At 32.3% G+C, this 22,336-nt stretch overlaps 6 protein-coding genes across 7 annotated transcripts in view; 2 read left to right on the top strand and 4 right to left on the bottom strand.

Moving 5' to 3' along the window:
- Nucleotides 1-185: 185 nt before the first annotated feature.
- Nucleotides 186-2,891, top strand: LOC128885209 (DNA polymerase delta subunit 2-like). The gene is made up of 6 exons (XM_054139123.1): nt 186-595; nt 682-986; nt 1,191-1,407; nt 1,678-1,912; nt 2,242-2,534; nt 2,616-2,891. Exons 1-6 carry the CDS (start codon nt 427-429, stop codon nt 2,732-2,734), a joined length of 1,338 nt encoding a protein of 445 aa, XP_053995098.1. The 5' UTR covers nt 186-426; the 3' UTR covers nt 2,735-2,891.
- A 193-nt stretch (nt 2,892-3,084) lies between these two features.
- Nucleotides 3,085-5,297, bottom strand: LOC128885210 (protein dimmed-like). Its single transcript, XM_054139124.1, has 3 exons — nt 4,551-5,297; nt 4,072-4,308; nt 3,085-3,998 (listed from the first exon to the last, which is right to left on the bottom strand). The coding sequence occupies exons 2-3, from the start codon at nt 4,294-4,296 to the stop codon at nt 3,765-3,767; spliced, it is 459 nt and encodes a 152-aa protein (XP_053995099.1). The 5' UTR covers nt 4,297-4,308; nt 4,551-5,297; the 3' UTR covers nt 3,085-3,764.
- Nucleotides 5,298-5,534: 237 nt separating this feature from the next.
- On the bottom strand, nt 5,535-8,935 carry LOC128872823 (2-(3-amino-3-carboxypropyl)histidine synthase subunit 1). The gene is made up of 4 exons (XM_054115895.1): nt 7,778-8,935; nt 6,970-7,277; nt 5,899-6,282; nt 5,535-5,815 (listed from the first exon to the last, which is right to left on the bottom strand). The coding sequence occupies exons 1-4, from the start codon at nt 8,088-8,090 to the stop codon at nt 5,585-5,587; spliced, it is 1,236 nt and encodes a 411-aa protein (XP_053971870.1). The 5' UTR covers nt 8,091-8,935; the 3' UTR covers nt 5,535-5,584.
- A 21-nt stretch (nt 8,936-8,956) lies between these two features.
- LOC128872826 (uncharacterized) lies at nt 8,957-11,193 on the top strand. Its single transcript, XM_054115898.1, has 3 exons — nt 8,957-9,727; nt 9,814-9,980; nt 10,048-11,193. Exons 1-3 carry the CDS (start codon nt 9,508-9,510, stop codon nt 10,615-10,617), a joined length of 957 nt encoding a protein of 318 aa, XP_053971873.1. The 5' UTR covers nt 8,957-9,507; the 3' UTR covers nt 10,618-11,193.
- An 86-nt stretch (nt 11,194-11,279) lies between these two features.
- On the bottom strand, nt 11,280-13,868 carry LOC128872822 (cyclic GMP-AMP synthase-like receptor). Of its 2 annotated transcripts, XM_054115893.1 has the most exons (9): nt 13,651-13,868; nt 13,112-13,302; nt 12,826-12,996; nt 12,654-12,751; nt 12,279-12,582; nt 12,059-12,208; nt 11,866-11,991; nt 11,612-11,798; nt 11,280-11,513 (listed from the first exon to the last, which is right to left on the bottom strand). In XM_054115893.1, exons 2-9 carry the CDS (start codon nt 13,229-13,231, stop codon nt 11,413-11,415), a joined length of 1,257 nt encoding a protein of 418 aa, XP_053971868.1. In that variant the 5' UTR covers nt 13,232-13,302; nt 13,651-13,868; the 3' UTR covers nt 11,280-11,412. The 2 variants fall into 2 exon arrangements, with proteins under 2 accessions (XP_053971868.1, XP_053971869.1); XM_054115894.1 differs by lacking the exon at nt 13,651-13,868 and having other exon boundaries at nt 12,903-12,996; nt 13,112-13,254.
- Nucleotides 13,869-14,140: 272 nt separating this feature from the next.
- Nucleotides 14,141-22,336, bottom strand: part of LOC128872820 (uncharacterized protein C1orf112-like) — a 25,832-nt gene continuing 17,636 nt past the window's right edge. The window contains exons 5-13 of the mRNA XM_054115890.1: nt 21,606-21,763; nt 21,206-21,399; nt 20,741-20,886; nt 20,538-20,664; nt 20,295-20,460; nt 18,712-18,943; nt 17,679-18,006; nt 16,957-17,157; nt 14,141-15,410 (exon numbers count right to left, since the gene is read on the bottom strand). Of these exons, the coding sequence (XP_053971865.1) occupies nt 14,787-15,410; nt 16,957-17,157; nt 17,679-18,006; nt 18,712-18,943; nt 20,295-20,460; nt 20,538-20,664; nt 20,741-20,886; nt 21,206-21,399; nt 21,606-21,763 (2,176 nt within the window). The 3' untranslated portion in view covers nt 14,141-14,786. The remainder of the gene's footprint in view (nt 15,411-16,956; nt 17,158-17,678; nt 18,007-18,711; nt 18,944-20,294; nt 20,461-20,537; nt 20,665-20,740; nt 20,887-21,205; nt 21,400-21,605; nt 21,764-22,336) is intronic.

Genomic DNA, 22,336 nt, shown 5'->3' on the forward strand with positions numbered 1-22,336 from the left:
ATAACATCTATACAATATAATACAATTATACCAAAAATAAAATTTTATGCAAGTTTATTTGTATTTAATTATTTACAATAATTCAAAATATGGTCACATAAAACATAGTATTTTGTATATGCATATAGATATATAAAAATAACCATGATTTTAAAGATAAAACAAAATATGTATTTAAATAAAAGCATGACTTTTATATTGTATAAATATCTTATCTATATCATATTTCTTATTTCATATTTTAGATTAAATAAGTCACTTTTCCTGTTAACAATCGATAATTTTGCAGTAAAGCTTGAACATTTCGTTTAAACAAATATTCTTCATTTATTTTCAATTTAATTTTAACTGATACCATAATATATTAAATGTACTGATTCATTGACATATAATTAATGAAAGTCGAATGGAAGAGTGCGTTTTGTAATGGAAATTCATTCACCGTCGTCGTATGATCGTAAATCGTTAAAACTCGAGGATTTTAAAAAATTTAAAATTCGTTCGAAGAATTATGAGAAGCAATATTGTGACATATACTTGGCAAGGTTAGCAGCGTTGAGGGATTGTATCCTGCAGAAATCAAAGGTCAAATGGGGTAAATTTTCTTATGCAGCTTACAACTATTATCGTTTTAGGTTATATTTTTAATCTCGTAACAAATTAATCTGTCCTTTATCCTAGCGAAATATGAAGTTGTTTCATTGTTAGAACTTGCTGAAAGGAATGGAAATGACGACTGTATCGTAATAGGAACATTGTATAAACACCAAGAACTAAAGCCATCAGTATTGCGCGAGCTCAGCGAGGAACTTCAAGTGACGCCTCAATCATTCCGAACAAATTATGCATCATTTAAAGATCTATTATTCTTGGAAGATGAAACGTTGCGTATCAAATTGGTTGGAAATCACATGAATATTCAAGATGTCGTTACCGGTATTGTTTGTGCTGTATTTGGACACGAATTGGAAAATGGCGCATTCACAGTAAATATCAATTAAACGCAATCAAACACAAATAATTATAATTGAAGCAAGTATTAACTCTTTGTATCATGGTGTTTAGCTTAGTTGAACCATTTAGAAAATGCATATACAAACGTATTAATATCAATGACCACTTGCATCCATAAAGAGTTAATATAATTTACAATCTCTCTAATCCTGTTGTATCAAATATATTGATTCTAGGTGATAGATTGGTGTTTTCCAGGATGTTGCACAAATATAGCTACAGTTGATAAACCATTGAAAGAATGGGGACAAATTTTAATAATTTCAGGTTTAGATTTAGCAAATAATACACAGCTATTAAGTTTAAATCTATTATCAGAATGGATAACTGGAATGATTGGATCTGCAGAAATTCAGAAACAAGTGGCATCCATTGTGTGTATTATTATAGCAGGTATAGAATTATATGACAGTAATTTAAAATAAATAATAAAGTAATTATTTACAATTTAGTCCATATCACTGATTTCAACAATTTTGAAGTACATTAGGGGATGTATGTCTGGAATAAAAAATATGTGGATTGTTACCTTTTCTTAAATATAATTTATAAAAACTCAGAAAAACACACTGATACAACCTTTTCAATGTATTATAAAGCTGTTAAAATCTGTGAAATCAGTTTTGTTGTAAATAATTACCTAAAGCATTAATATTATTGTAGGAAATAGTGTGAGGGGATCTGTGGAGACTCACAATTATAAAAGATATTTTGAAACTAAAGCACACGAAGAAATTCTATTTAAAAATGCTGCAATGGTAACACATAAACTTGACAATTTTCTTCATCCTATAGTACAATCTTGCCCCATAATATTAATGCCTGGTGAATTTGATCCAAGTTGTCATACAATACCTCAGCAATCATTGCATCCATGTATTTTACCTCAATGTTCCAGGTGATAATGCAATATGTTTGTATTATATGTATACTGGGTAAATAACATGATTATATTAATACTTTTAGTAAAAATAGACTAATTGAAATTGTTTCTTTCTTGATATTTTGGATCAGAAGATTTTATAAGCTGATCATAGTTTCTTTTTCTAAATTAACTTCTCCAAAGTTTTTAATCTCAACTTCATCTTTTTTTTTATGGAAACCAGCTTCTCTAAACAAAAACAAAGAATAGTTTTAATTGATTCAGTAATACTGGAAATAATTAAGATGACAAAATGATGTTCACCTTACATAATAAATAAATATTTTTACATTTGTATGATGTAGGTTTAAGAGTTTCTATGGAGCCACCAATCCATGGATTGGTAGCATCAACTCTCGTATTATAGCTGGTTCTAGCGGTCAACCCATTATGGATATTATGAAAGTTGCTGGGCTTGCAGACGTTTCGCCATTAACATGGTTAGAACGTACATTATATTGGCGACACTATGCACCAACTGCACCAGACACTACAGTAGCCTATCCGTATTCCAAGGTAGACCCATTTGTTATAACAGATTGTCCTGATATTTACTTTGTTGGTAATATGGAAGAATATGACACCAAATTAATAACAGGTAAGAATATTTATAATTAATTTTTATTTTCACATTATGAAAATGAAACTGACTTTGATAAAATAAAATGTATATTCACAGTAAATGAAGAACAGGTAGCAAGATTGATTTGTATTCCAAAATTTTCTAAAACACAAACAGGTGTGTTGGTTGATTTACAGGATTTAGAAAGTAGAACTATTTCTTTTACTGTTACTTAACTTATTAATATATTCAATTAGTAATATTTTAAAATACATAAGGCATTAACGCACTAACCAATAATCAATTTGCAAAAAAGAAACAATTAAGAATTTGTCTTCTATGATTTTAATAAAATTTGTACATAGTAAATATATTATTTATTCTACTGGACAATGCATTTAATTGTTTATACCTTTTTCATATTTACATATAATCATTCCATAATAATTGAACGCTATAATAAAATTGTAATGTGGTTAATGTTATTTGTTCACATTAGGTGTGAAAAATAAGGGAAGGTGTGTATATGTACGTGCGTAGTCTATTTTACTTTCCATTTATATTCGTGTATGTAGAAAAACAAACATCATTTAACAAATTATATTATTATGCTTTATAAATTTTCCATTTATCTTTACATAAATAAAATTGTATTTTAGATTATAATTACTGCAATAATCCGCGGACGACGGACATGGCTCATTTTTTACTTATACTACAATCTTACAATCCGGAATGTACTTCAAATTAAATTTTTGATTCAATTATGTGTCAAATCCCGAGTAAAAAATTACCCATGTTCGACATCCGAGGGTTGATAGTATTTATTTCAATATTTGGAACAATATACCATGCATTTTATAGTTACAAAATAATTGGAGTACAATATCTTTATATAATACATATACACAATAATACTGACATCTTTTAATACTAAAATACTGCTTTGTTTTATGAAAATACTAGCATTTTTTGGCACAATAGTTTCTATAATACTTATTAAATAGTACTAAAATTGAAGTAAACAATATCGAAATTCAGCATTGATTCATTAATTATTTAATTTATTTTGACATTACCTTTATGCATTTTTATGAGATACTTCATACTAGAGTTTTGATAAGAAATTCAAGTAATGTGGCTCTCAAACAATCATAACACTGTAATGAATTAAAATTTTTAAATATTTGTCATTTCAGAAGCCTGTACTGTTTTTAGAATTGCCATATCCTATGAATGGTTATTCACATAAAAAATAAAGCTTCCCTAACTACAGGATTTCGAAGGAATTGGAATATTCATATTTAGGCATTTAGTTTTGTTATTGGATGATTCATGAGATTCAGGAATCTCAGCCTGTTGATTTATAGTTTTCTCTTCATTTCTCATTGCACATATCACATCTGTGAGGGCTGCTATGTAATTCTTTGCTAAAGTTAAGGTTTCAATTTTTGATAGTCGTCTTTCTTTGGTTACATGTGGAATAACTTCACGTAAAGACTACAAAGCATAATACTTTAAACTTTTTTAGTAGTGAATAATTTTATGTAAAAGGTGTTGAACGTGATTTTACCTGAAAAGCATCATTCAAACTGTGCATTCTCATTCTTTCTCTTTCATTACTTTCCAATCTTCTAAGGGTTCTTTCTCTAGGTGTAGATCCTCTAGATGGTTTTGATAATTTCAAACCTGACTTCTCAGTTCTCTTTCTATTCGATTGTACTGATTTTCTAGCTTGTGATTGTTGTTTTGGCCATTTTTCCTCCCAGTTATCACCGTTCATTACTTTGGATCTCATTAAAAAATATTCCTTTTAAATAGAATTTATAATATTTAAAAATTATTATTACTATTACTACAAATAGTACTATATAAAATTACATTATTGCTGGTTAAATTTTTTCTTTTTCTTTTTTTTTTTTGTGTTTCAGGGTCAATGCATGCACGTAAAAAGTTAGAAATATTTGCAATCGCATTAAAAAAAAAATCATTTAATATCTAAAACATAAATTAATTTCAAAAATATTAGTAAGAGAATGTGATAATACTTACAATTTGATAATTGAATGATTACTGTTGATGATTAATCAACAAATGAAGCATTAGACCGATAATATAATTTAATTTTTTATTATTTTCAATTTTCGTTGAGCTCTTCTTCGATGTATTTGTGATTTAAATAAGGTAATAGTAAATTATATGATATAATACATTTTCGAGTATTTGAACTAATTGCACGGTACCGCGTGTACTTGTTGAGCCACGTTGGAACGACGACTGACGTCGCGACGCCGGGGTGCGGCCGAAACAGCCTTCCACCCCCGGGAACTATGCGATCTACCCTGTGACCTTTTCTTAATAAATTTTTCGCAACGTCTTAATAAAATTATTTTACAGTATAATATTTGTATCAAATAAGTCTACGTGTCTAGTGTCATTTCGATCACAGTATAATGTTCATTAAATTAACAATTAATGATACTTTGTGAAATTGTAGTTCATTATTTATAATGTGTAAAAATGATGAAATCTCAAAGTTACAACTACCCGTATTTAAACTGTGATTGTATAAATTGCAAGTATGTTAATATGTATATTCTAATATGAAAGAATTTAAGTAACGTATAAGAATTACATTTTTAACGTATACCTATTATGTAATACATATGTAGCTTTGTACGTGTGCGCGGCTACAGGTGGGCGTATGACGTAATTCGCCCACGCGGTTCATTCTATCATTCTATAATCACGCTACCCCCCTCGATCAGGGTAGCAAGAAATATTCAAAGTAAATGGCACGTGTCTGTTACTCGCGATTAAATTTGAATCCTATCATATGTAAAATGAAATACGTTGAAAAGTAAAAATATTCTCAAAATAATTTGAAAAAGTTATTTATTTTTGGCAACTTAAATATGCACAGAAAAATATATATTTTTAATGTAACGATAGCGCTACTATATTTTCTGTATTTTCTTAGTTTTCAATATTGAATGAAATATTGAATAAAATTAAGGGGAAAAACTTAAAATCTTTTTTAAACGAATGAATTAAACAATATTGCATTGAAAGTCAATTTTTTATTGTTATGTTTTATCTTTACATTTACCACAACAAGTATCAGTCTGTTTTTCTAAATCAGATTCCTTATGATTGGGAGTCCATGGTCCAAGGCTGGCAGAAGCATAGAAATCCATAGGATATGGTTTATCAGTGTTAAAGTTTATCATTTTTAAAGCAACAGCTCCCTCATATGGTGTAAGAAATGGTTTTTCAAAAGCTGTACCCCAATCTATACTTAATCGTGGACATGCAACCTATTTTTATAATTTTTATTTTAATTCTCCAATATGTAGTGTTTATAGCCAAAAAATAAAAGATAACAAATATATAATATTACCTGTATAAAGGCATCGATACCCTTAAAAAGTTTAATCTTGTCTGGGAATATTTCTGACAATAATATAATAACATTTTCCTTTCCTAGCGATTTAATTTTGTTTTCCAAATTTTTCAAGACGTTGGGATTTCCTTGTCTTCCCAAAGTACCAAGTATCAATCCAAACCTACCAGTCTCTTTTGCATGTTCGATAGCCGTTAATCTATTATTTAACATTTTATCATGGTTGTAAAATTCTTCTGTTAATTTTTTCTCATATGGATCGTATCGAAACGCTTGTAATGTCGGATTAGCGATCATTGCTGCTTCTAAATGAAACCGACCATCTCCTACATAAATAATTGCATCAGCACATCGAACTTGTGGTGCTGTGCAGCCTAAAATCTATATAAAAAGTATGAATGTCCTTTAATATATCATTCAGAATTTAATTATAATATACTTTAATAAAACAGGGTCATTCCATGCCAACTCTGACACTTTTTGGAGTAACATCTCAGATTTCGACGAAATTTGGATATGTTGTAGTCTTTAGTGATATTTGAACGTGTCTCAAAGAATTTTGAAAAATTTTGAAAATTGTCGATTTTACAGCTGTTCAAAGTTTTGTAGCACCTTTTCTTTAAAAAAATGTAGCTATTGAACTAGGCAATGGATGAAAATGATCTTTTACGTTCTTATAGTGAAGACATGGAAGTATGAAATAAAAATTATTTCAGAACAAAAAAAGTTTTTTGAACCATTTTTTTTTTAATTGTTTTAAACAAGTGCCTTGATTTTATATCGGGCATGTATTTAAAAATCTGAAAAAAAAATGAGTTTATAGCCCTATTTTTCCTCTTCCTGGTGGTACTTGTAAAAAGATGGGCAAATTGAAATTGGCTGAATGAAAATTGATTGAAGGGAACGCTGGATCGACGCGCGTCGGCTCGAAGTGGCGCGCGGCAGGCTCAGCTGTGTTTTAAATATCATTAAAGACTACAACATATCCAAATTTCGTCAAAATCTGAGATGTTACTCCAAAAAGTGTCCGAGTTGGCATGGAATGACCCAACAGATTAATATAAATACCTCCCCAGGACTTAATGGTTTACTTTGCGGAGTAGAAACTTCATATCCATTTTTTCTCATTTCTAAAGCGATTGCTTGTAGGGTGCCAGCAAATTGAATGGTACTTACAAGAGCTATCTTTCTAGTAACTGGTAGCGTAGCTTGTAAGCACTCGATACAATGCAAAGTATCAATTTTTATATTAACAAACACATAAAGTACTTTAATACCAACTGTTTGATCGATAGGTATTAAACAAGAATGGCCATAATGAATTAAAAAATCTGCATCCAATGCTTTTGCGCTATAATCATCTATACAACATGCTCCTGCATATAAACATTGACTATATATTATTATCATTACAATGATTAGACTTTGATTATGTTAAATAATTTTTATATTTCAAATTCATTAATGTATTGCATATGTATTTCTAAAGTTTCACATTTTATACAAGTAAATTTTGCAAGAAAAATGAAAAACTATTTGCAAGGTTAATAGAAAATCATGTAATAAATAAATATTATTGGCAACAGGAGTAAACTTAAAGAAACAACCATCAAATGTTATTTCTGTCAACACATTCACCATATGGAGGAATCCACTGATAATGTATCAGTTCCTGCTATTGTTTGAAATGTTAAAAATGATTCAAGAGTGATTGATTTTAAAATTAAATTAATACATTTTCTACATTTGAGTGTTTATCAAACTCCTTTCTAGTGATAATTCAAATATCATATTTTTTAATTGTGTCAATTTAGTGATACATATTGTACACAATCTAAAAGTTGTCTGTATATAATATAACATTGTAGTTTCTTACCATAAGTTACATCTGCCATTATAACAGTTTCTGCACCGGTAAAATCTTCTATAATATCGGCTATAGTTGTAGCATACATTAAAAGTCCTTCAGGCATTTGTAATGCAACTCTCTTAGCTTTTGTTTCTCTGATTCTCCATACTGACTTATGGATTTCGAAATTGTAATTAGAAGGCAACGCAGCGATAGCTGCATTTAATAGTGGATCATTCAAGACTTCTTCTGGAATCTTATTTACTTTCACTGGAGCTTTAAATATTTTACGAAACGATTTTGCTTTAACTATCACAACAGAGTCACGGTTCTCATTCATAATTACAACTTTCTTTTGTGACTTTATTAAAAGTGCACTAATTTATGTTTATGTACTGTTATCGTTTTTAAACAGCATAAAACTTGGAAGTATATTTCTTTGTCTACACAAACGTATTTCTTTAAAAATGTGTACGTTTTATGTAGAATATATAATATTCACAGTTTACACATTGTTTCTCTAATTTTTATTAAGTTAAGTAACAAAATTATTATTATTTATTTCTAGACACTTCCCAAGAATAAATTGTAAATATAAATTGAGGTTATGAACTGTCCTGGCTGGTCCTGGCCATGGACCTAAGAATATTATATATATATTTTTTTTAGTACTAGTGGCACCATCGGTTGGAAAATGCCCAAGTTTGTAGTGAGAATAATTCCTATCGTTTTTATACGATAGCGCCACCGGTATCTTTTTTTTTTAAAATTATTCTTGTATTTTGTGGGAGTGTACTAAACACAATGAAGAGCGGGAAAAATGATTTAAAAAACTTGTGGGTGTAAAGAGGAATCCACCGTTTAGCGTAGACTATTTTTTTACAAGTACTAAATATTAAGATACTTAGAATACTTAATGACTTCTGTGAAAAGAGTAATATTAGATTATAGATCAATAATGTTCCTAATAGTCAACAAGTACATAAGTTACACGATAAGAAATCTAAATAAATGTATTGTTCCTATTAATATAAGTCATATGATGAATGTGATACATATGTAAGGTGGATCGGTGGATCTAGAGCGAATGAAATCTGGATCTCGTTTTTATTCTTTCAATAAAAAAAAAAAAAAAAAAAAAAAAAACAATTATTCTTGTTGGGGCGGACAATAGCACTGACTACCACGGTGATGGCCCGGGTTCGAATCTCGAAGACAGTCATTATCTATCATCGCTGATCATAGTTTATCAAAAATGTTAAATTTCCAATTAAAAATTTCATATAAAAGATATACACTCGCGTAAACAACCTAGGAATATTAATCCTAAATTTATGCTCTTTAGATGATGAGATAGTGTCTCTTTTAATCGATGAAGATGCGTTGCAAATCAAGAATCTTTCGATACTTGTAAACAATCGTATTTACACTTAAATTTCATAATAATAGAGAAATATAGAAATAGACAAAGTAATGTAATGTTACATTTTATAATCTTTGCCAGTTATAATGACTCATATTGGAGGTTAGGTTGGTAAACTTTTTTATAAAAATAACTGATGACAAGTGAAGAAGTTATCTTGTTTGTTAAAATTACTCACTTATCGATTGGCGGGGTATAGATAACGTACTGTATATATGACATAGTATCTATCAGAAAATTGATAGTGTTAATAAGCTTTCCTTAATTATTAGGTTGAAATATCTGTTCATGTATTAAATCATATTTATATCAATCTTAATTCATACCGTTAAAAATGTCTAAAAAAATTATTCAAACATTTATATTCTTTGATTTGGAAACAACTGGATTAATTAACAAAAACTTCATGCCAAAAATCACAGAACTGTCATTAATTGCAGTATCGAGAAATGCTATGTACGATACTATAAACTCTTTACCAAGAGTATTACATAAATTAGTTCTACCAATAGATCCAGGCATAGAAATCTCTGAAACAGTTCACAAATTGACAGGTATGTTATATTTGATTACCATTAACAATTAATTTGTATTGTACAAAATATAAGCTATCACATGTCCTATATGTATATTATTGTAGGTTTATGTAATGAAAATATAGAAGATGTTCAAGTTTTCAACTGCAAGACATACAAGTTAGTGGTAGACTTTATACGTCGACTTACAGCACCAACTTGCTTTGTAGCTTATAATGGAAATAAATTTGATTACCCAATATTTTTATCAGAGATTAAAAATATTAATGAGGTATTTACAATTTTGTACCATAATATTTTCAGTTTGATAAATTTATAACTTGAATTCTCTATTGAAGGTTCTCAATGAAGAGATTCTTAGTATTGACATGCTCGATTTAATTAAAGATTTCTTTGCAAATAAAGGAGATTTTGTAGAAAAAGTAAACGATGCCCAACATGGTACTTCTAACCTATCTAAGACAGATGATGTCAGTAATCTGCTGAATGATGGTAACGATAAAATGTTATCTGATGCATTAGATTCTGCCATGAATTCAATCTTTAATAGCAACAATATGAATGAGTCTTGTTCTAATAGTACGGTTAACACTCTGAAAATCAGTTGCTGTAACAAAATGCAAGAAATTAATGAAAAGACACCTGAAAGTCAAATTATAAAACTATCTAATAAAAACTTTCAGGATAGTACAAGAAGTAGCGTGAAAAGAAGATTAAATTTTACCAGCAGTTGCCCAGTTAACTATAAGTTATCTAGCGTTTGTACACATATCATCGGTACTTATCCTGAAAATGCGCATAGTGCAGAAGGAGATTGTATTACTATGATACGCTGTGCAATTAAATTAAAAGACTATTTTATTCAATGGGCTGATTGCAATGCGATGCCTATGATCAATTACAGTTAGAAATAGCAACTACAATATAGACGTGTATAAAGTACAAATCAGTAACAGGGGTTTTGGGTTATGTTAACTTATTCGCAACATAGACTAATTTGTTGCATGCCGCAGATAACGTCGAGGCGAGAAGTTCCAATAAGTGATGGAGGTAACTTTGTCTCTATCTAACAAGCGTTTCTGTATATAACGAGCAACTTTTATTAATGGCTACAGTAATATATTTTTATTTTTATTAAGTATTGACTGATTATGTGTAATATGTATATTAAATATATTATTTAATAAGAATCATCAAATATACATATGTCAGAAAAGATTCTCCACAATGTTGGTCCTGTGCTTGTGACTATGATACAGTTTACATATATTCTAAATTCAAATAAATAACATTTAATAGAAAAGTTTTTATTAAATAAATATATAAATAAAGGATAGTATTGACATTGATAAATAGTAGGACGAGGATAAAAGATAGAGGAATATTTTTATATGCATGCCAAAAATTCTAGGCCTGACAAGTCTATATAGAAACAGCGTTATCTTTGTGATTTTAAATATTTATTAAAGCTTATTATAAAAATATACGAATAGTTTTTATAAAATTATTTTCAACACTCTGTAATAATTCTATCATGAAAAAATAAAAAATAGTATTAAAAATATTCATGTTGTCATCATAAATTAATATTTCATAATATACATGAATGCAAAAATCAACACACATTATAATATTATATATATGCTTTCATTATCTGCTTTCGAATCTTCTACCCCTAAACATTAATTTTACGTTCATTATAATTATTTCAACAATGTCATCATAATGCAAAGACGTATATCTTGATTGTTATTTTGTCTCCTGTCATATTCTAGTTTTAGTAGTCTTAACTCATCTGTGTTCACTGCAATTTAAACAAAAATTACATTAAAAGTTTGTTGCATAATGTTTCATTTAAATACATGTATCATTTTAATATAATTTGATAAAATATGAACTTACAAATATGTTCAGCTATAATATATGGATCTGGTGATGTCTGCTTCTCAATCAACTTTATGATTCTGTTTAAACGACAAGTTATGTTACACATTTCCGGTTCTTTAATTTTTTGTAATAAATTATATTTTAGATCCCAAAAGTACTCAATCCTGCGCTGATTGCAAGCGTTATGTAGTTCTTTCAACATCTGTAATTCCAATTAGTATGTAATATAATATTGTATAAATTTGTACGCATCACTTGCAGTATATTACTTTAAGAAAGAATAATGTGAAAGGAATTCTATCGAAATCCTCTTCAAACATCATCAATTTATGCAGGAATAACGTTTCTATAAAATAACTGGCAATACTCTTCCAGTTTTGCGTGTCTCTCAGTTTCTGCAAGTATGATAGTTAGCTCTGTGGAATGTTAAGATTTATAAAAATATTTAATTCACTAAGAAACCTTCATCTGACGTATGACAGGTTTTATACGGCTATATCTTGTAAGAAGTTCGTTTTCCTGGTGGCAAAAGTTAAATCTCCAATGTAGCTTTTCATTCCAATCATTATTGTTTGTAGGTAATGGTATCGCATACCATACTTTGTTTTTATACTAAAAACAAAATACATTTGTTTCAATATTGAAGAATACATTTAGAAACATAGTAATAAAAGGTACTAACAGTTTGAATTTCATTCATTCTTACAGAAGATCCATGAATATTATACTTCTGAAAAACTAATGCAGGAGCTAAATCAATATGTATATCTTCACTTTCTTCAGAAATACTTAATATTAGAGTAAATGCTGGACCGCTCTTTTTTATTTTAAATTTTCTAGTGGTACCATCTCTGTTTTGCATTTGTAATGTATATTTATTTCCGTTTTTTGGTAATGTTTGAAAAACTTTACTTAAAATTCCTTCAATCCATTGACGAACATTATCTGGATCAAGGCACTCTTGGGAAATAAGTTTCTGAAAACTCCTGAAGAATATATTGACGGTAATTGCAATATCATTTATTATTATAAAAATATATATTTTTTTTCGTCATACTTTCTGATAGGATTTGAAGAATTATACTTTAATGAAAACTTTGTCAATGAGGCATTTGTTACATGTATTTTAGTAAATCCTGGTTGATTCGAGGAAAGCTGAAAGCGAATACATTTTGCATAAGTACATTAACATTTATTCTACGAATAAATCATGTTAATAACAATCTTACTCTTATGCCTTCGTAATCAATAGGAAATTTCAAAACAATGTTTAAGTCGTATTCATTTGGTTTGCCAACTTTTGTACCTTTATAAAAACTTCCACAATAAATAATTTCTTGATACGATTCTGCAAATAGTGGATCCTCATTCCTCATTAGCTGTATTAAAGCTCTAACTATCTGTTATATCATATTACAAAACGAAATAGATAATTTATTATAAAATAAAATTTACTATCACATTCTTAAAAATATTTCTAAAGAATATGTTTTCAGAATTTTTCTAAACACATACCTCTAAATACATATTGCTTCTCTTTACTTCAGCAGGATCTAATGTTATAAACATTTTATTTATCATACAAAAAACAATATCATTAGAAAGGTATTTTTTTAAGTTTGTGTTCTCCATCATGTATATACGTGTATACACGTGTAAAATAAAAAAATCCTTAATTTCTTTTGATATAGCCTTTACACATATTACTGTAATGAAAATACAAATTATTATATAGGTACTACTAAAATAGTAACAGAAACGTGTGATAATTGATCGATTATTTTCATTAATTCGTTAACCATAAGTTTATTAGTTATTACAATTGTATAAAATATATCAATTTAAAGAAGATGAATTTTAAAAAATTTGAACTAGAAAATTTATTTTGATCGTTTATATTTTTTCAATTTATTATTTATATATATTTACTTTTTTATTTAAGAAGAACTATATTTAATTCTAATACTAAGTTTCATGCAGATTAAATTAAAACAAAAAGTCAAAACACTGCGTTATACCCTTAGAAAGTACAAGCGTCAAGCATAGGTACTTACGTAATACATATCCACTGAATCCAAGCGGCAACCGAACGCGAAAAGTGATTAAGAAGTACTCTTATACAGATTTTTCTAATCTCTATCACCGATCATGCGATTAAGTACATCTTCATGCACATAGATATGTATGTATCATAAATAACTACTCGATAATATAATTAAAAGGAGTACTGAACGAAATAGCTAATTTAAAAATATGCTCACGCGTGGAGCGCAGTGCATTCACTGAACTCCACTGTGACTTGTGATGTCTGGAATACGTTGTACATATTGCTTATATGTAGGTATACAGCTAATCCTAAACACAATCAAGTGACAGTTCCACGTGATTGCAGTTTGTAAACTAACTTGTAAAGACTACGGTCTCTTACTGATTGTGAGAATTGTTTCAGATTCAGAATGGTATCTGGTTTCACAACACGAACGATAACATCGACACGACAATTTTTCAAGCACAATCGGATTGAAAAGGTGCTGGGTACGATTTAAACAAGTTGACTAAAGAATCAACTTCTGAAAATTCGTTAATCACTTTATTCGATGGAACGCTTTCACTTTTCATTGCTATTTGCTCTTTTTAATTGTACAATTATTTTTGGTAAATATAAGTTCTAAATTAAGTTCGGAAAAGAACGTCGCTATTTTTTGAAAATTATTTGAAACTGTCGTGAAAAGGAAAAGTGTGAATAAGGAAATGCATCCGTCAAAGATGCAGGTTTTTTGCCTTCTTGATTGCTGCGGCAGTCTCGTGTCTTTCGACCATTGGTTGAAGCTCGTGCTTGCCGCGTGAATACATGCAAAATGAACCACGTTCCAACGAATACCTACTTTTATACTTTTAAATCTCTGTTTACATCGAATGATGTTAATGTTTCACTGTACTAATTTTTCCCTATGCCATCCCTTTCTTATTCTCCAAAATATACAATAGAAACCATTTTCATTCTTCCGGGTATCAATAATCCGAACGACTAATATTACATTTCCAAGATTTATTTACATTAATTATTTTCAAAAAAAAAAAGATGGACAATCAAATCGAAAATAATTGGAGTATTTAGAAATAGTACAAAAATATTTAAAATTATTGTAAAAAAGAGACCACGCAAACGACGAACGACGACGACCTAGGTTTATTTCGACGATTCAACCAAATTCAAAATCTTCGTACAAACGAAACGCAATCTTTTTAAAGCACGATCACCGATATCGCTGCTTTTCCTCGAAATATCGTTCAATTCGTCGCATATCTTGTTCACGTACTCGTCGAGCTGACTCGACGGTGAACCATCGACAGAATTCTCGCTCGATTGGCTTTCCAATCTAGCGAGTTTTTCGTCCCTTTGCGACTCTTCGTAATGGTAGCAAACGTGGCAGACGTTTACAGAATTCTTTGCCACATGTTGCAGATAAAATTGAACATCCGCGAAGCCACGAAGTTCGTAGTAGGGAGTGGCAGAAAGATACGCAGGTAGGGAGTCGCTCAGCGACGGCCTTCTGGTGACCGCGGCGGCCATTTTAGTGACGAGATCCTCGTTCGGGCACATGTGAGCCACTCGGTCGAATGACTCGAGTGCTTCCTGCCTTACCCACGGATTCTCATCCTCGAGAAGTCGACAATTCAACTCCGCCAACGCGTTTGCGGTCTTCAGACCGCAGCTGCCGAATGAATCGGTGTTATTCCTCAGATAATGCGACGCGATCACCTTCACGTGCGACGGAAAACACAAAAACGACGTCAGCATTGCTTCCAAAATCTAAAATCATCGGACAGCTTGTTAATTTAGCAACAAATAAAAAAGTAGTAATCGTTCTCAATAGTTTCCCTCTTTGTTTCAATGATGAACCATTTTGGGGATTTATAATACAGTCGAACTCTGATGTAACGAGTGTAGATATAGATTATAGTTTAAGGAACAAACGCATCAGCGCATTTACGCGTCATTCTTATGTTAATGGTTATCGTGGTGGTTATCGTTCATACTTTCAGTAATAACGTATACAGGGTGTCTCAAAAATGTTGGAGGTCCTTGAAAGGGGTGATTCGGAGGAGCGGGGATGATTTGAAACAATTTTTTCCTTAGCGAAAATGTAGTCCGAGGCTGCGTTAAGGAGATATTTACAGAAAACCCCGACCAATCAGAGCGCGAGAATGCAAAAAGTTGTTTCAAATCACCCCCCGAACCACCCCTTTCAAGGTGTTACAACATTTTTGGAACACCCTGTATATTTTACATTCACATTAATAAAAGCACAGAGTGCTTCTAACTGTTTTTAACTGTGAGACATTTCCATTTACTATAATATAATATCTATAATATCTACATAAGCGTTTCTTAAGGCCCCATACCACAGTGCGCGCGCGGTAAGTGGGTGTATTTTTAATAATTTTTTCCGAGCAAACGATGAATGTTTTTTTTTTTTTTTTTTTCATTGATACTTCTATCCAATATATACATAAATAAGACACTACACAAATTTTCTTATCCAAATATTACGAATAGTTTGCGGTGTACGCCGCTATCAAAAGGACACTCTGCCGAAATTGCTGCTTGGTGGTTGACAGCGATTAAGCCATACGGTTCATCTGAAGGAAAAAAAATATATTTATGAACTAGATATATATATCTGTTTATAGCATCACGTAGGGAAATTTCGATATCTAGAAAAAAAAAATGACGGACTAACGAATTTTATTTCCCATTTTCACAGACAATTTTCATTCTTTATGAATAAAAATAAAATACTAGGGGACCCTTTATAAAGAAATCCTTACGTGGTGCTGTAAACCTATATGTCTCGTTTATAAATATATATATTTTTTTTTTCTTCAGATGAACTGTATAGCTTAATCGCTGTCAACCACCAAGCAGCAACTTCGTCAGAGTGTAGCGGTGTACACCGCAAACTATTCGTAATATTTGGATAAGAAAATTTGTGTAGCGTCTTATTTATGTATATGTATATTGCATAGAAGTATCAATGAAAAAAAAAAAAACATTCATCGTTTGCTCGGAAAAAATTATTAAAAATACACCCACTTACCGCGCGCGCACTGTGGTATGGGGCCTTAATTTAATTTCAATTACGTGTACATAGCGTGTTATCGGAAGAATGCTAAACGAATGTCAGTAGGTAGAAGCGAAGAGTGTGTGACACTGCGATAAGGGGTCAAGAGAATGTTTCTGTTAGATTATCGGGCGTGAGAAAAGATTGAATGAATTCAAATAATAAACATAGCTTGAGTGCACGCATGTGTGTGTATGTATTTCAACTTCGAAGCATTGGGGAAAATTTGCGTACCGTGAGAAACATGTCGTCCTGAATTTTTTCGGGTTGAGTAGCCACGAACAGTTCCCACATGAATTCCGAAAGTATATCCAATTGTTTACCCTCGAAAATCTCGATCGTGTTTGCGATCGAGCTCCATATTTGGGACAGGATATCGACGGTGTTCTTCTCGCCGGCATAACTAAGCTTTCCAATTACGGACATCAGCGTTGTCTTATTGAAACGTGAAATTGAACAAAACATTAGCATACTTTGAAAATGATCATTTCAGGTTGATTGATATGGGCGAAATTTTATTCGTATAACAGAGGACGAAAGGGACCCTGTATATTCAATCATTCGTAACTCTAGTTTAAATAAGTATACTCTACACATTACCCAAGTCTCAACTTGATGGACATTACATTGTTATTCTTCTACAATTATTATAAGTACTTGCTGTACTCGTAATTTATTAAAAGAAGAATAATGAGCAAAATTTAATGGCTACTGAATTTCATACATATAGATAAATTATAATAACCATCAGATTGAGACTTAGGCTATCAAGTTGAGAACTCAAAAGGTCAATACTTCGATATAATAAAACACTGAGTAAATATTTTTACTGGAACTAGAGCTATCCCAAAAAATACAAATAATAAATAAACATTAAATGATTGAATATAAGGACACAGAATGAATTTCTACGCCTAACAAATTATAATTTTGCCCAAGTTTGCAGGTCGACTTACGATCCGATTCCAATTCTGCAGAGTAGGCTGTCGTTGCAGTTGCGAAAACGTATCAGGGATTTCGTTAAGTACGCAAGCCAGTCGATTTTGTAGAAACGATTTCGTTTTCGATGGGAAAAATCGCGCGATAGGAATCCAGAACGGGTTTTCGAGATCGTCGAGTTCCGTCACAAGAGTGTGTTTCGTCTCCACGGATAACAAGCTGTACAATCTTCCGATTAAGTTCTCCAGTACAACGATTTGGAGGTCGTTGTGTCGCTTCATCAAAGTGGCATACACTTTCAATAAATACTTTACGTGGCTGACGCAAAGCTCCGAGGAACCGATACTGAAAAATGAGATAAACTTTAACATTCTGCGACGCACGTTCTTTTAAAATTACGAGCTAAAGGTAAAGGAATCTCAGGAAAAAGTACTTCCGAGATTTTTATTTTTATTTTCGAAACTAAACGACGTACAAATAAATTGTAAATATGAAAAGGTTTCGTCTCATCATCGTCTCATCTATAAGGTGATATTTTTTTTTTAAATTTTCATTATAATAAACAGACTGCGGATCTTTATGCAAAATAAAATCTTGGCGAACGTGCCTACAAAAATTGAACCTAAATACGAATTTATTTTATTCTGCAAATGTTATAACTTGATCTTTACTTTCGATCTTTTTTATATCCTTGCATATTGTTTGCATTTTGTAGTTTCTTGCACATTCAGATTTCCTATAAATGCATAAAGATCCGCAGTCTAATAATAAACATTAGAATAATGTACGAATCCGTTCCGATTGAAACGCGATAACTGGTCAACACGCCAAAGAACGTGTCCTGTTTGAGACGCATGAGGCTGCATTCACGCTATCAGTCAGATAACCGTCCATCAGTGAATTTTAATCGCGTCATCGTGGCATTCGAACTGCCCATCATCGTCCTATCTAGCCGCCTCTATGTAAAACTCATCGCAGAACGTTCCAAACGGATGTCGACGGACAGGTTTCTTCGACAGGTGGCGTGAATTCACAACCTAATTTACGAACCGTCCTACGAAGCACCAAATGTCCGAGCTGAGCAAGGAACTCCAAAGTCGATCGCTTAGCAAATGTTTCAGCAGGATCATCTCCGCTACATTAAATCCATCGGCGGGTATTTCGCTGATTAGACCACAAATTGGCACCAAGGTGGCCTCGTACAAAGTGACCTGACGCGGTCTTTCCCCGATGTCGTGGGCCCCTGGCAATCTCACTTCGCCCATGAAGATTTCTTCTTGCACTTTTTGGTTAAACAAAGATACGCGAGTAATACTTACAGCAACTTAATACTTGTTAGCAACGGAAACGAATTCCTCGAATTAGCAGATACAGTATTGTCTCGAAACAAGCAACTGCTTCCTGCCTCGAAATAAGCAACTCGCTATCCTCATCTTTTTATTTGAAGTCCGACAAGAAGGCCCGTGAAAACAAGAAGTCATAAATCTTTCACGACCAACTGAATAGATTAGTGGAAAGAGTACAGAATATTGGTAATGTTTTCTCTTTCTCTGGCGTGTGTATTCTTCGAAATACTACTATTAGTTGTACATATACGTTCCATTCGTTCGATTTTACCAGTGCTAAAATGAGAAATCATGTTATCTTCTATCATTCTCCGAGCTGTAACACCCGTGCTCGAGCGATCATTTTATAGTTTTCCGCTACACCGAATCCCCTGTTTTGTCTATGGATTCCCCCTCGTCAGTCTGGAGAACAAAGTCAAGCCGAATAGCATACCTGTTTCGAAATAAGTAACTCGCCGGTCCCGATCGAGTTGCTTATAGGGGTGTGCGGGATTCCCGAGAATACACGAGATCCCGCAAAAAGCCGGGATTCCCGAGAATGTACAGGATCTCGAAAATGTTCAGGATTCCCGACAATGTACGGGATATAGAATAATATCTGGGATTTCCGAAAATATCCGGGATTTTCGAATTTATGCGGGATCCCGAGTTGATTCGAGATTCCCGAGAATACACGAGATCCCGCAAAAAGTCGGGATTCCCGAGAATGTACAGGATCTCGAAAATGTTCAGGATTCCCGACAATATACGAGATATAGAATAATATCTGGTATTTCCGAAAGCGTTGTTGTTCTTGAAAATTTCAGCAATCCGAATGTACGGGATTTCGAAATTCCCGGGAATCTCGAACATTTACGGGATCTCGAAATTCTCGGGAATTCCGAATGGTTTCGGGATTTTGAAATTCTTGGGATTCCATCCCGATCCCGGGAGGAATTCCCGTCACGACTGGGATCATCCCGCACACCCCTAGTTGCTTATTTCGAGACAATACTGTATATTAATGAAACATAACACGTTGGATAAATTGTAATCAAATTGTAACCATTGACGTGGTCAGTAATAACGCTGTGGTTGATGTGGTCTTAAATAAAGTAATTAAGAAAGAAAAGACCTGTAAGGTGCCCTCAGGGGCTGTAGCTGTGCTTGGTCACAGCTACAGTACGGGTTTGGCGAACCCGAGGTACCCGAGCTCTTTGTATGGCCATTCAGGGCCATCGTAACAGAGGCTCATTAGCTTGATAGTGACTTAGAAATTTCACAAGGGATAAGGAACGAAATACTTACTATCGTTAATGTTTGTTAACGCGACATCGATGATCGACTCTGCACCTAGAGTCCATTTGCAGTGGTGTTCGAATGGCATGCTTATCAATTTTCTCATAATATTGACTGTCAACAAATGGTAGCTCAATTTATCCACACTTGGCTCGTTTCCATATTCGAAGAACGCCTATAATCATTAACCGACTTCTTTTTATCCGAATAAGAATTTTGTCCATCTCTGAATTAAGGTTTCGAAGGACGAACCTGCTTGAAGTCTGAGATCTTGAAGACAGTGTTCAGGAGTGGATCCGATCCCCTCGAGATATGAACGTTTATTAATTCGACCGCCTTATCGCTCATTTGCAATTTTCGTAAGCACGAAGGTGAACATCTAATTACGGGGAACAGCGTGAAATGGGAATGCATATTTATTTAAAAAAAACATGAAGGTGAATGTAATCCAATACCTGTGCACTCGCAGGAGAAGGTCGATCACGAAGGGAAGAGTTTTGATATTTATGCAGGAACAGTATGCTGTGTACAATCTGTCCAAAATTTTTAGCGAGTGACCGATAACTCTTATCTTTCTCTCGTCGACTTTGTCGTGGGATGCCTAAACATATCAATTTCACAAAGTACTCTAACGAAGACTTCATAATTTACATTTCAATTAAATTCCTACTCTTCAAGTTGGAATAAATAATAGTCAGAAATACGAAACATACGAAATACGAAACATTGGATCATTTTCTACCCAATAAATATTTTCAACATTCAAAGAAATGATTAACTGCATAAATTTTGGTACGATTGCTTTGTATTATTTATAGCACTATCGATACTACTTTACATTGTTATTATTCAGTATATTCCATGATCGCTATTATTATTCAGCGAACTGTTTTCAGTTAGTTTCCTAACTTAGGACGTACCTGAAGCAACGAAATCATCGAAGATACATCCTTGGTTGTTTGTTCGAGATGCAAAGTGACGCTGGTCGATTTCACTCGTTTAATACTAAGCTCGTGCATAATCGCCAATTTACCAAACATTTTCGACGTCTCCACGAACGTCTTGAGATCCAGTTCATGAGCTATGGTGACCAACGAACCGATCCCATCGATCACTACATCGAGAGAAAGGAAGTAGGATATTAATAGGACGAAAAATATATATTTAAACAGACAGGTTTCTACCGCGAAATCGGAAAGCGTTAGTCTCGAAACGAAGAAGAGACTGTCGAGGATATCTCTCTTCTTACGTTTGACGTACTCGACGTGGATAAAAATGGCTCCGGTTAAAGAATCGTTAAGACGTAATGGGATCGCTCACCTTTCACTAACAGCTCCGTTTCCGATTCCGTATCCGTGTCGAAAACGATTACACTCTCCAAAGTGGCCAGGAATAGGCTCAAGATCGTTTTCGCCTTGCGAAAGAGTTTCGTTAATTTTTCCGATACGCCCTCGAACAAGGCGCCGTACAATTTCGTGCTGCAAAAGAAAATGCTCGCCTGTCTGTCACGTGAAAATGGATTGATTCCCTGTCGAGGTTGGAGAGAAAATCGCGTTGCTAAATCCGCGGCATAGGGGAAGGTTGACTGGCTCGAACTGCTCTGGACAGTGTTTTACATCGTACTATTTCTGGTACACCGATCGAAAATATTTTCATTTTTATTATTCTGTACGAATTGGACTGATAGATACAGGCTATGTTAAGTAAGTGTAACGAACTGCAACTTGCACATGCACTATTACACTTATAAAAAAAAAACATGGCCTTACGAATATAGTACACTTTGAACCATTCATTTTTTCCATTGACATTTTATTTTAAATGTCCTGATAACGAAGTTGGAGCTTGTTACACTTACCTGGCTAATTTTGTATAGTTTATATAGATAGATAGATTTTTAGAAATATTACAATTTTAGGAAACATCAAAGGCAACATCCTGAATATTTTTAAGACACTAAATATAGAATGAATTATTATTTTCATAGAAGGATTAAATATACTATCTGTACTCCATAAATAATTTTATTTTCTTCGTTTTAATCCAGGCCG

This window comes from Hylaeus volcanicus, chromosome 2, assembly GCF_026283585.1.
Source record: "Hylaeus volcanicus isolate JK05 chromosome 2, UHH_iyHylVolc1.0_haploid, whole genome shotgun sequence".
Lineage (NCBI taxonomy): Eukaryota > Metazoa > Arthropoda > Insecta > Hymenoptera > Colletidae > Hylaeus > Hylaeus volcanicus.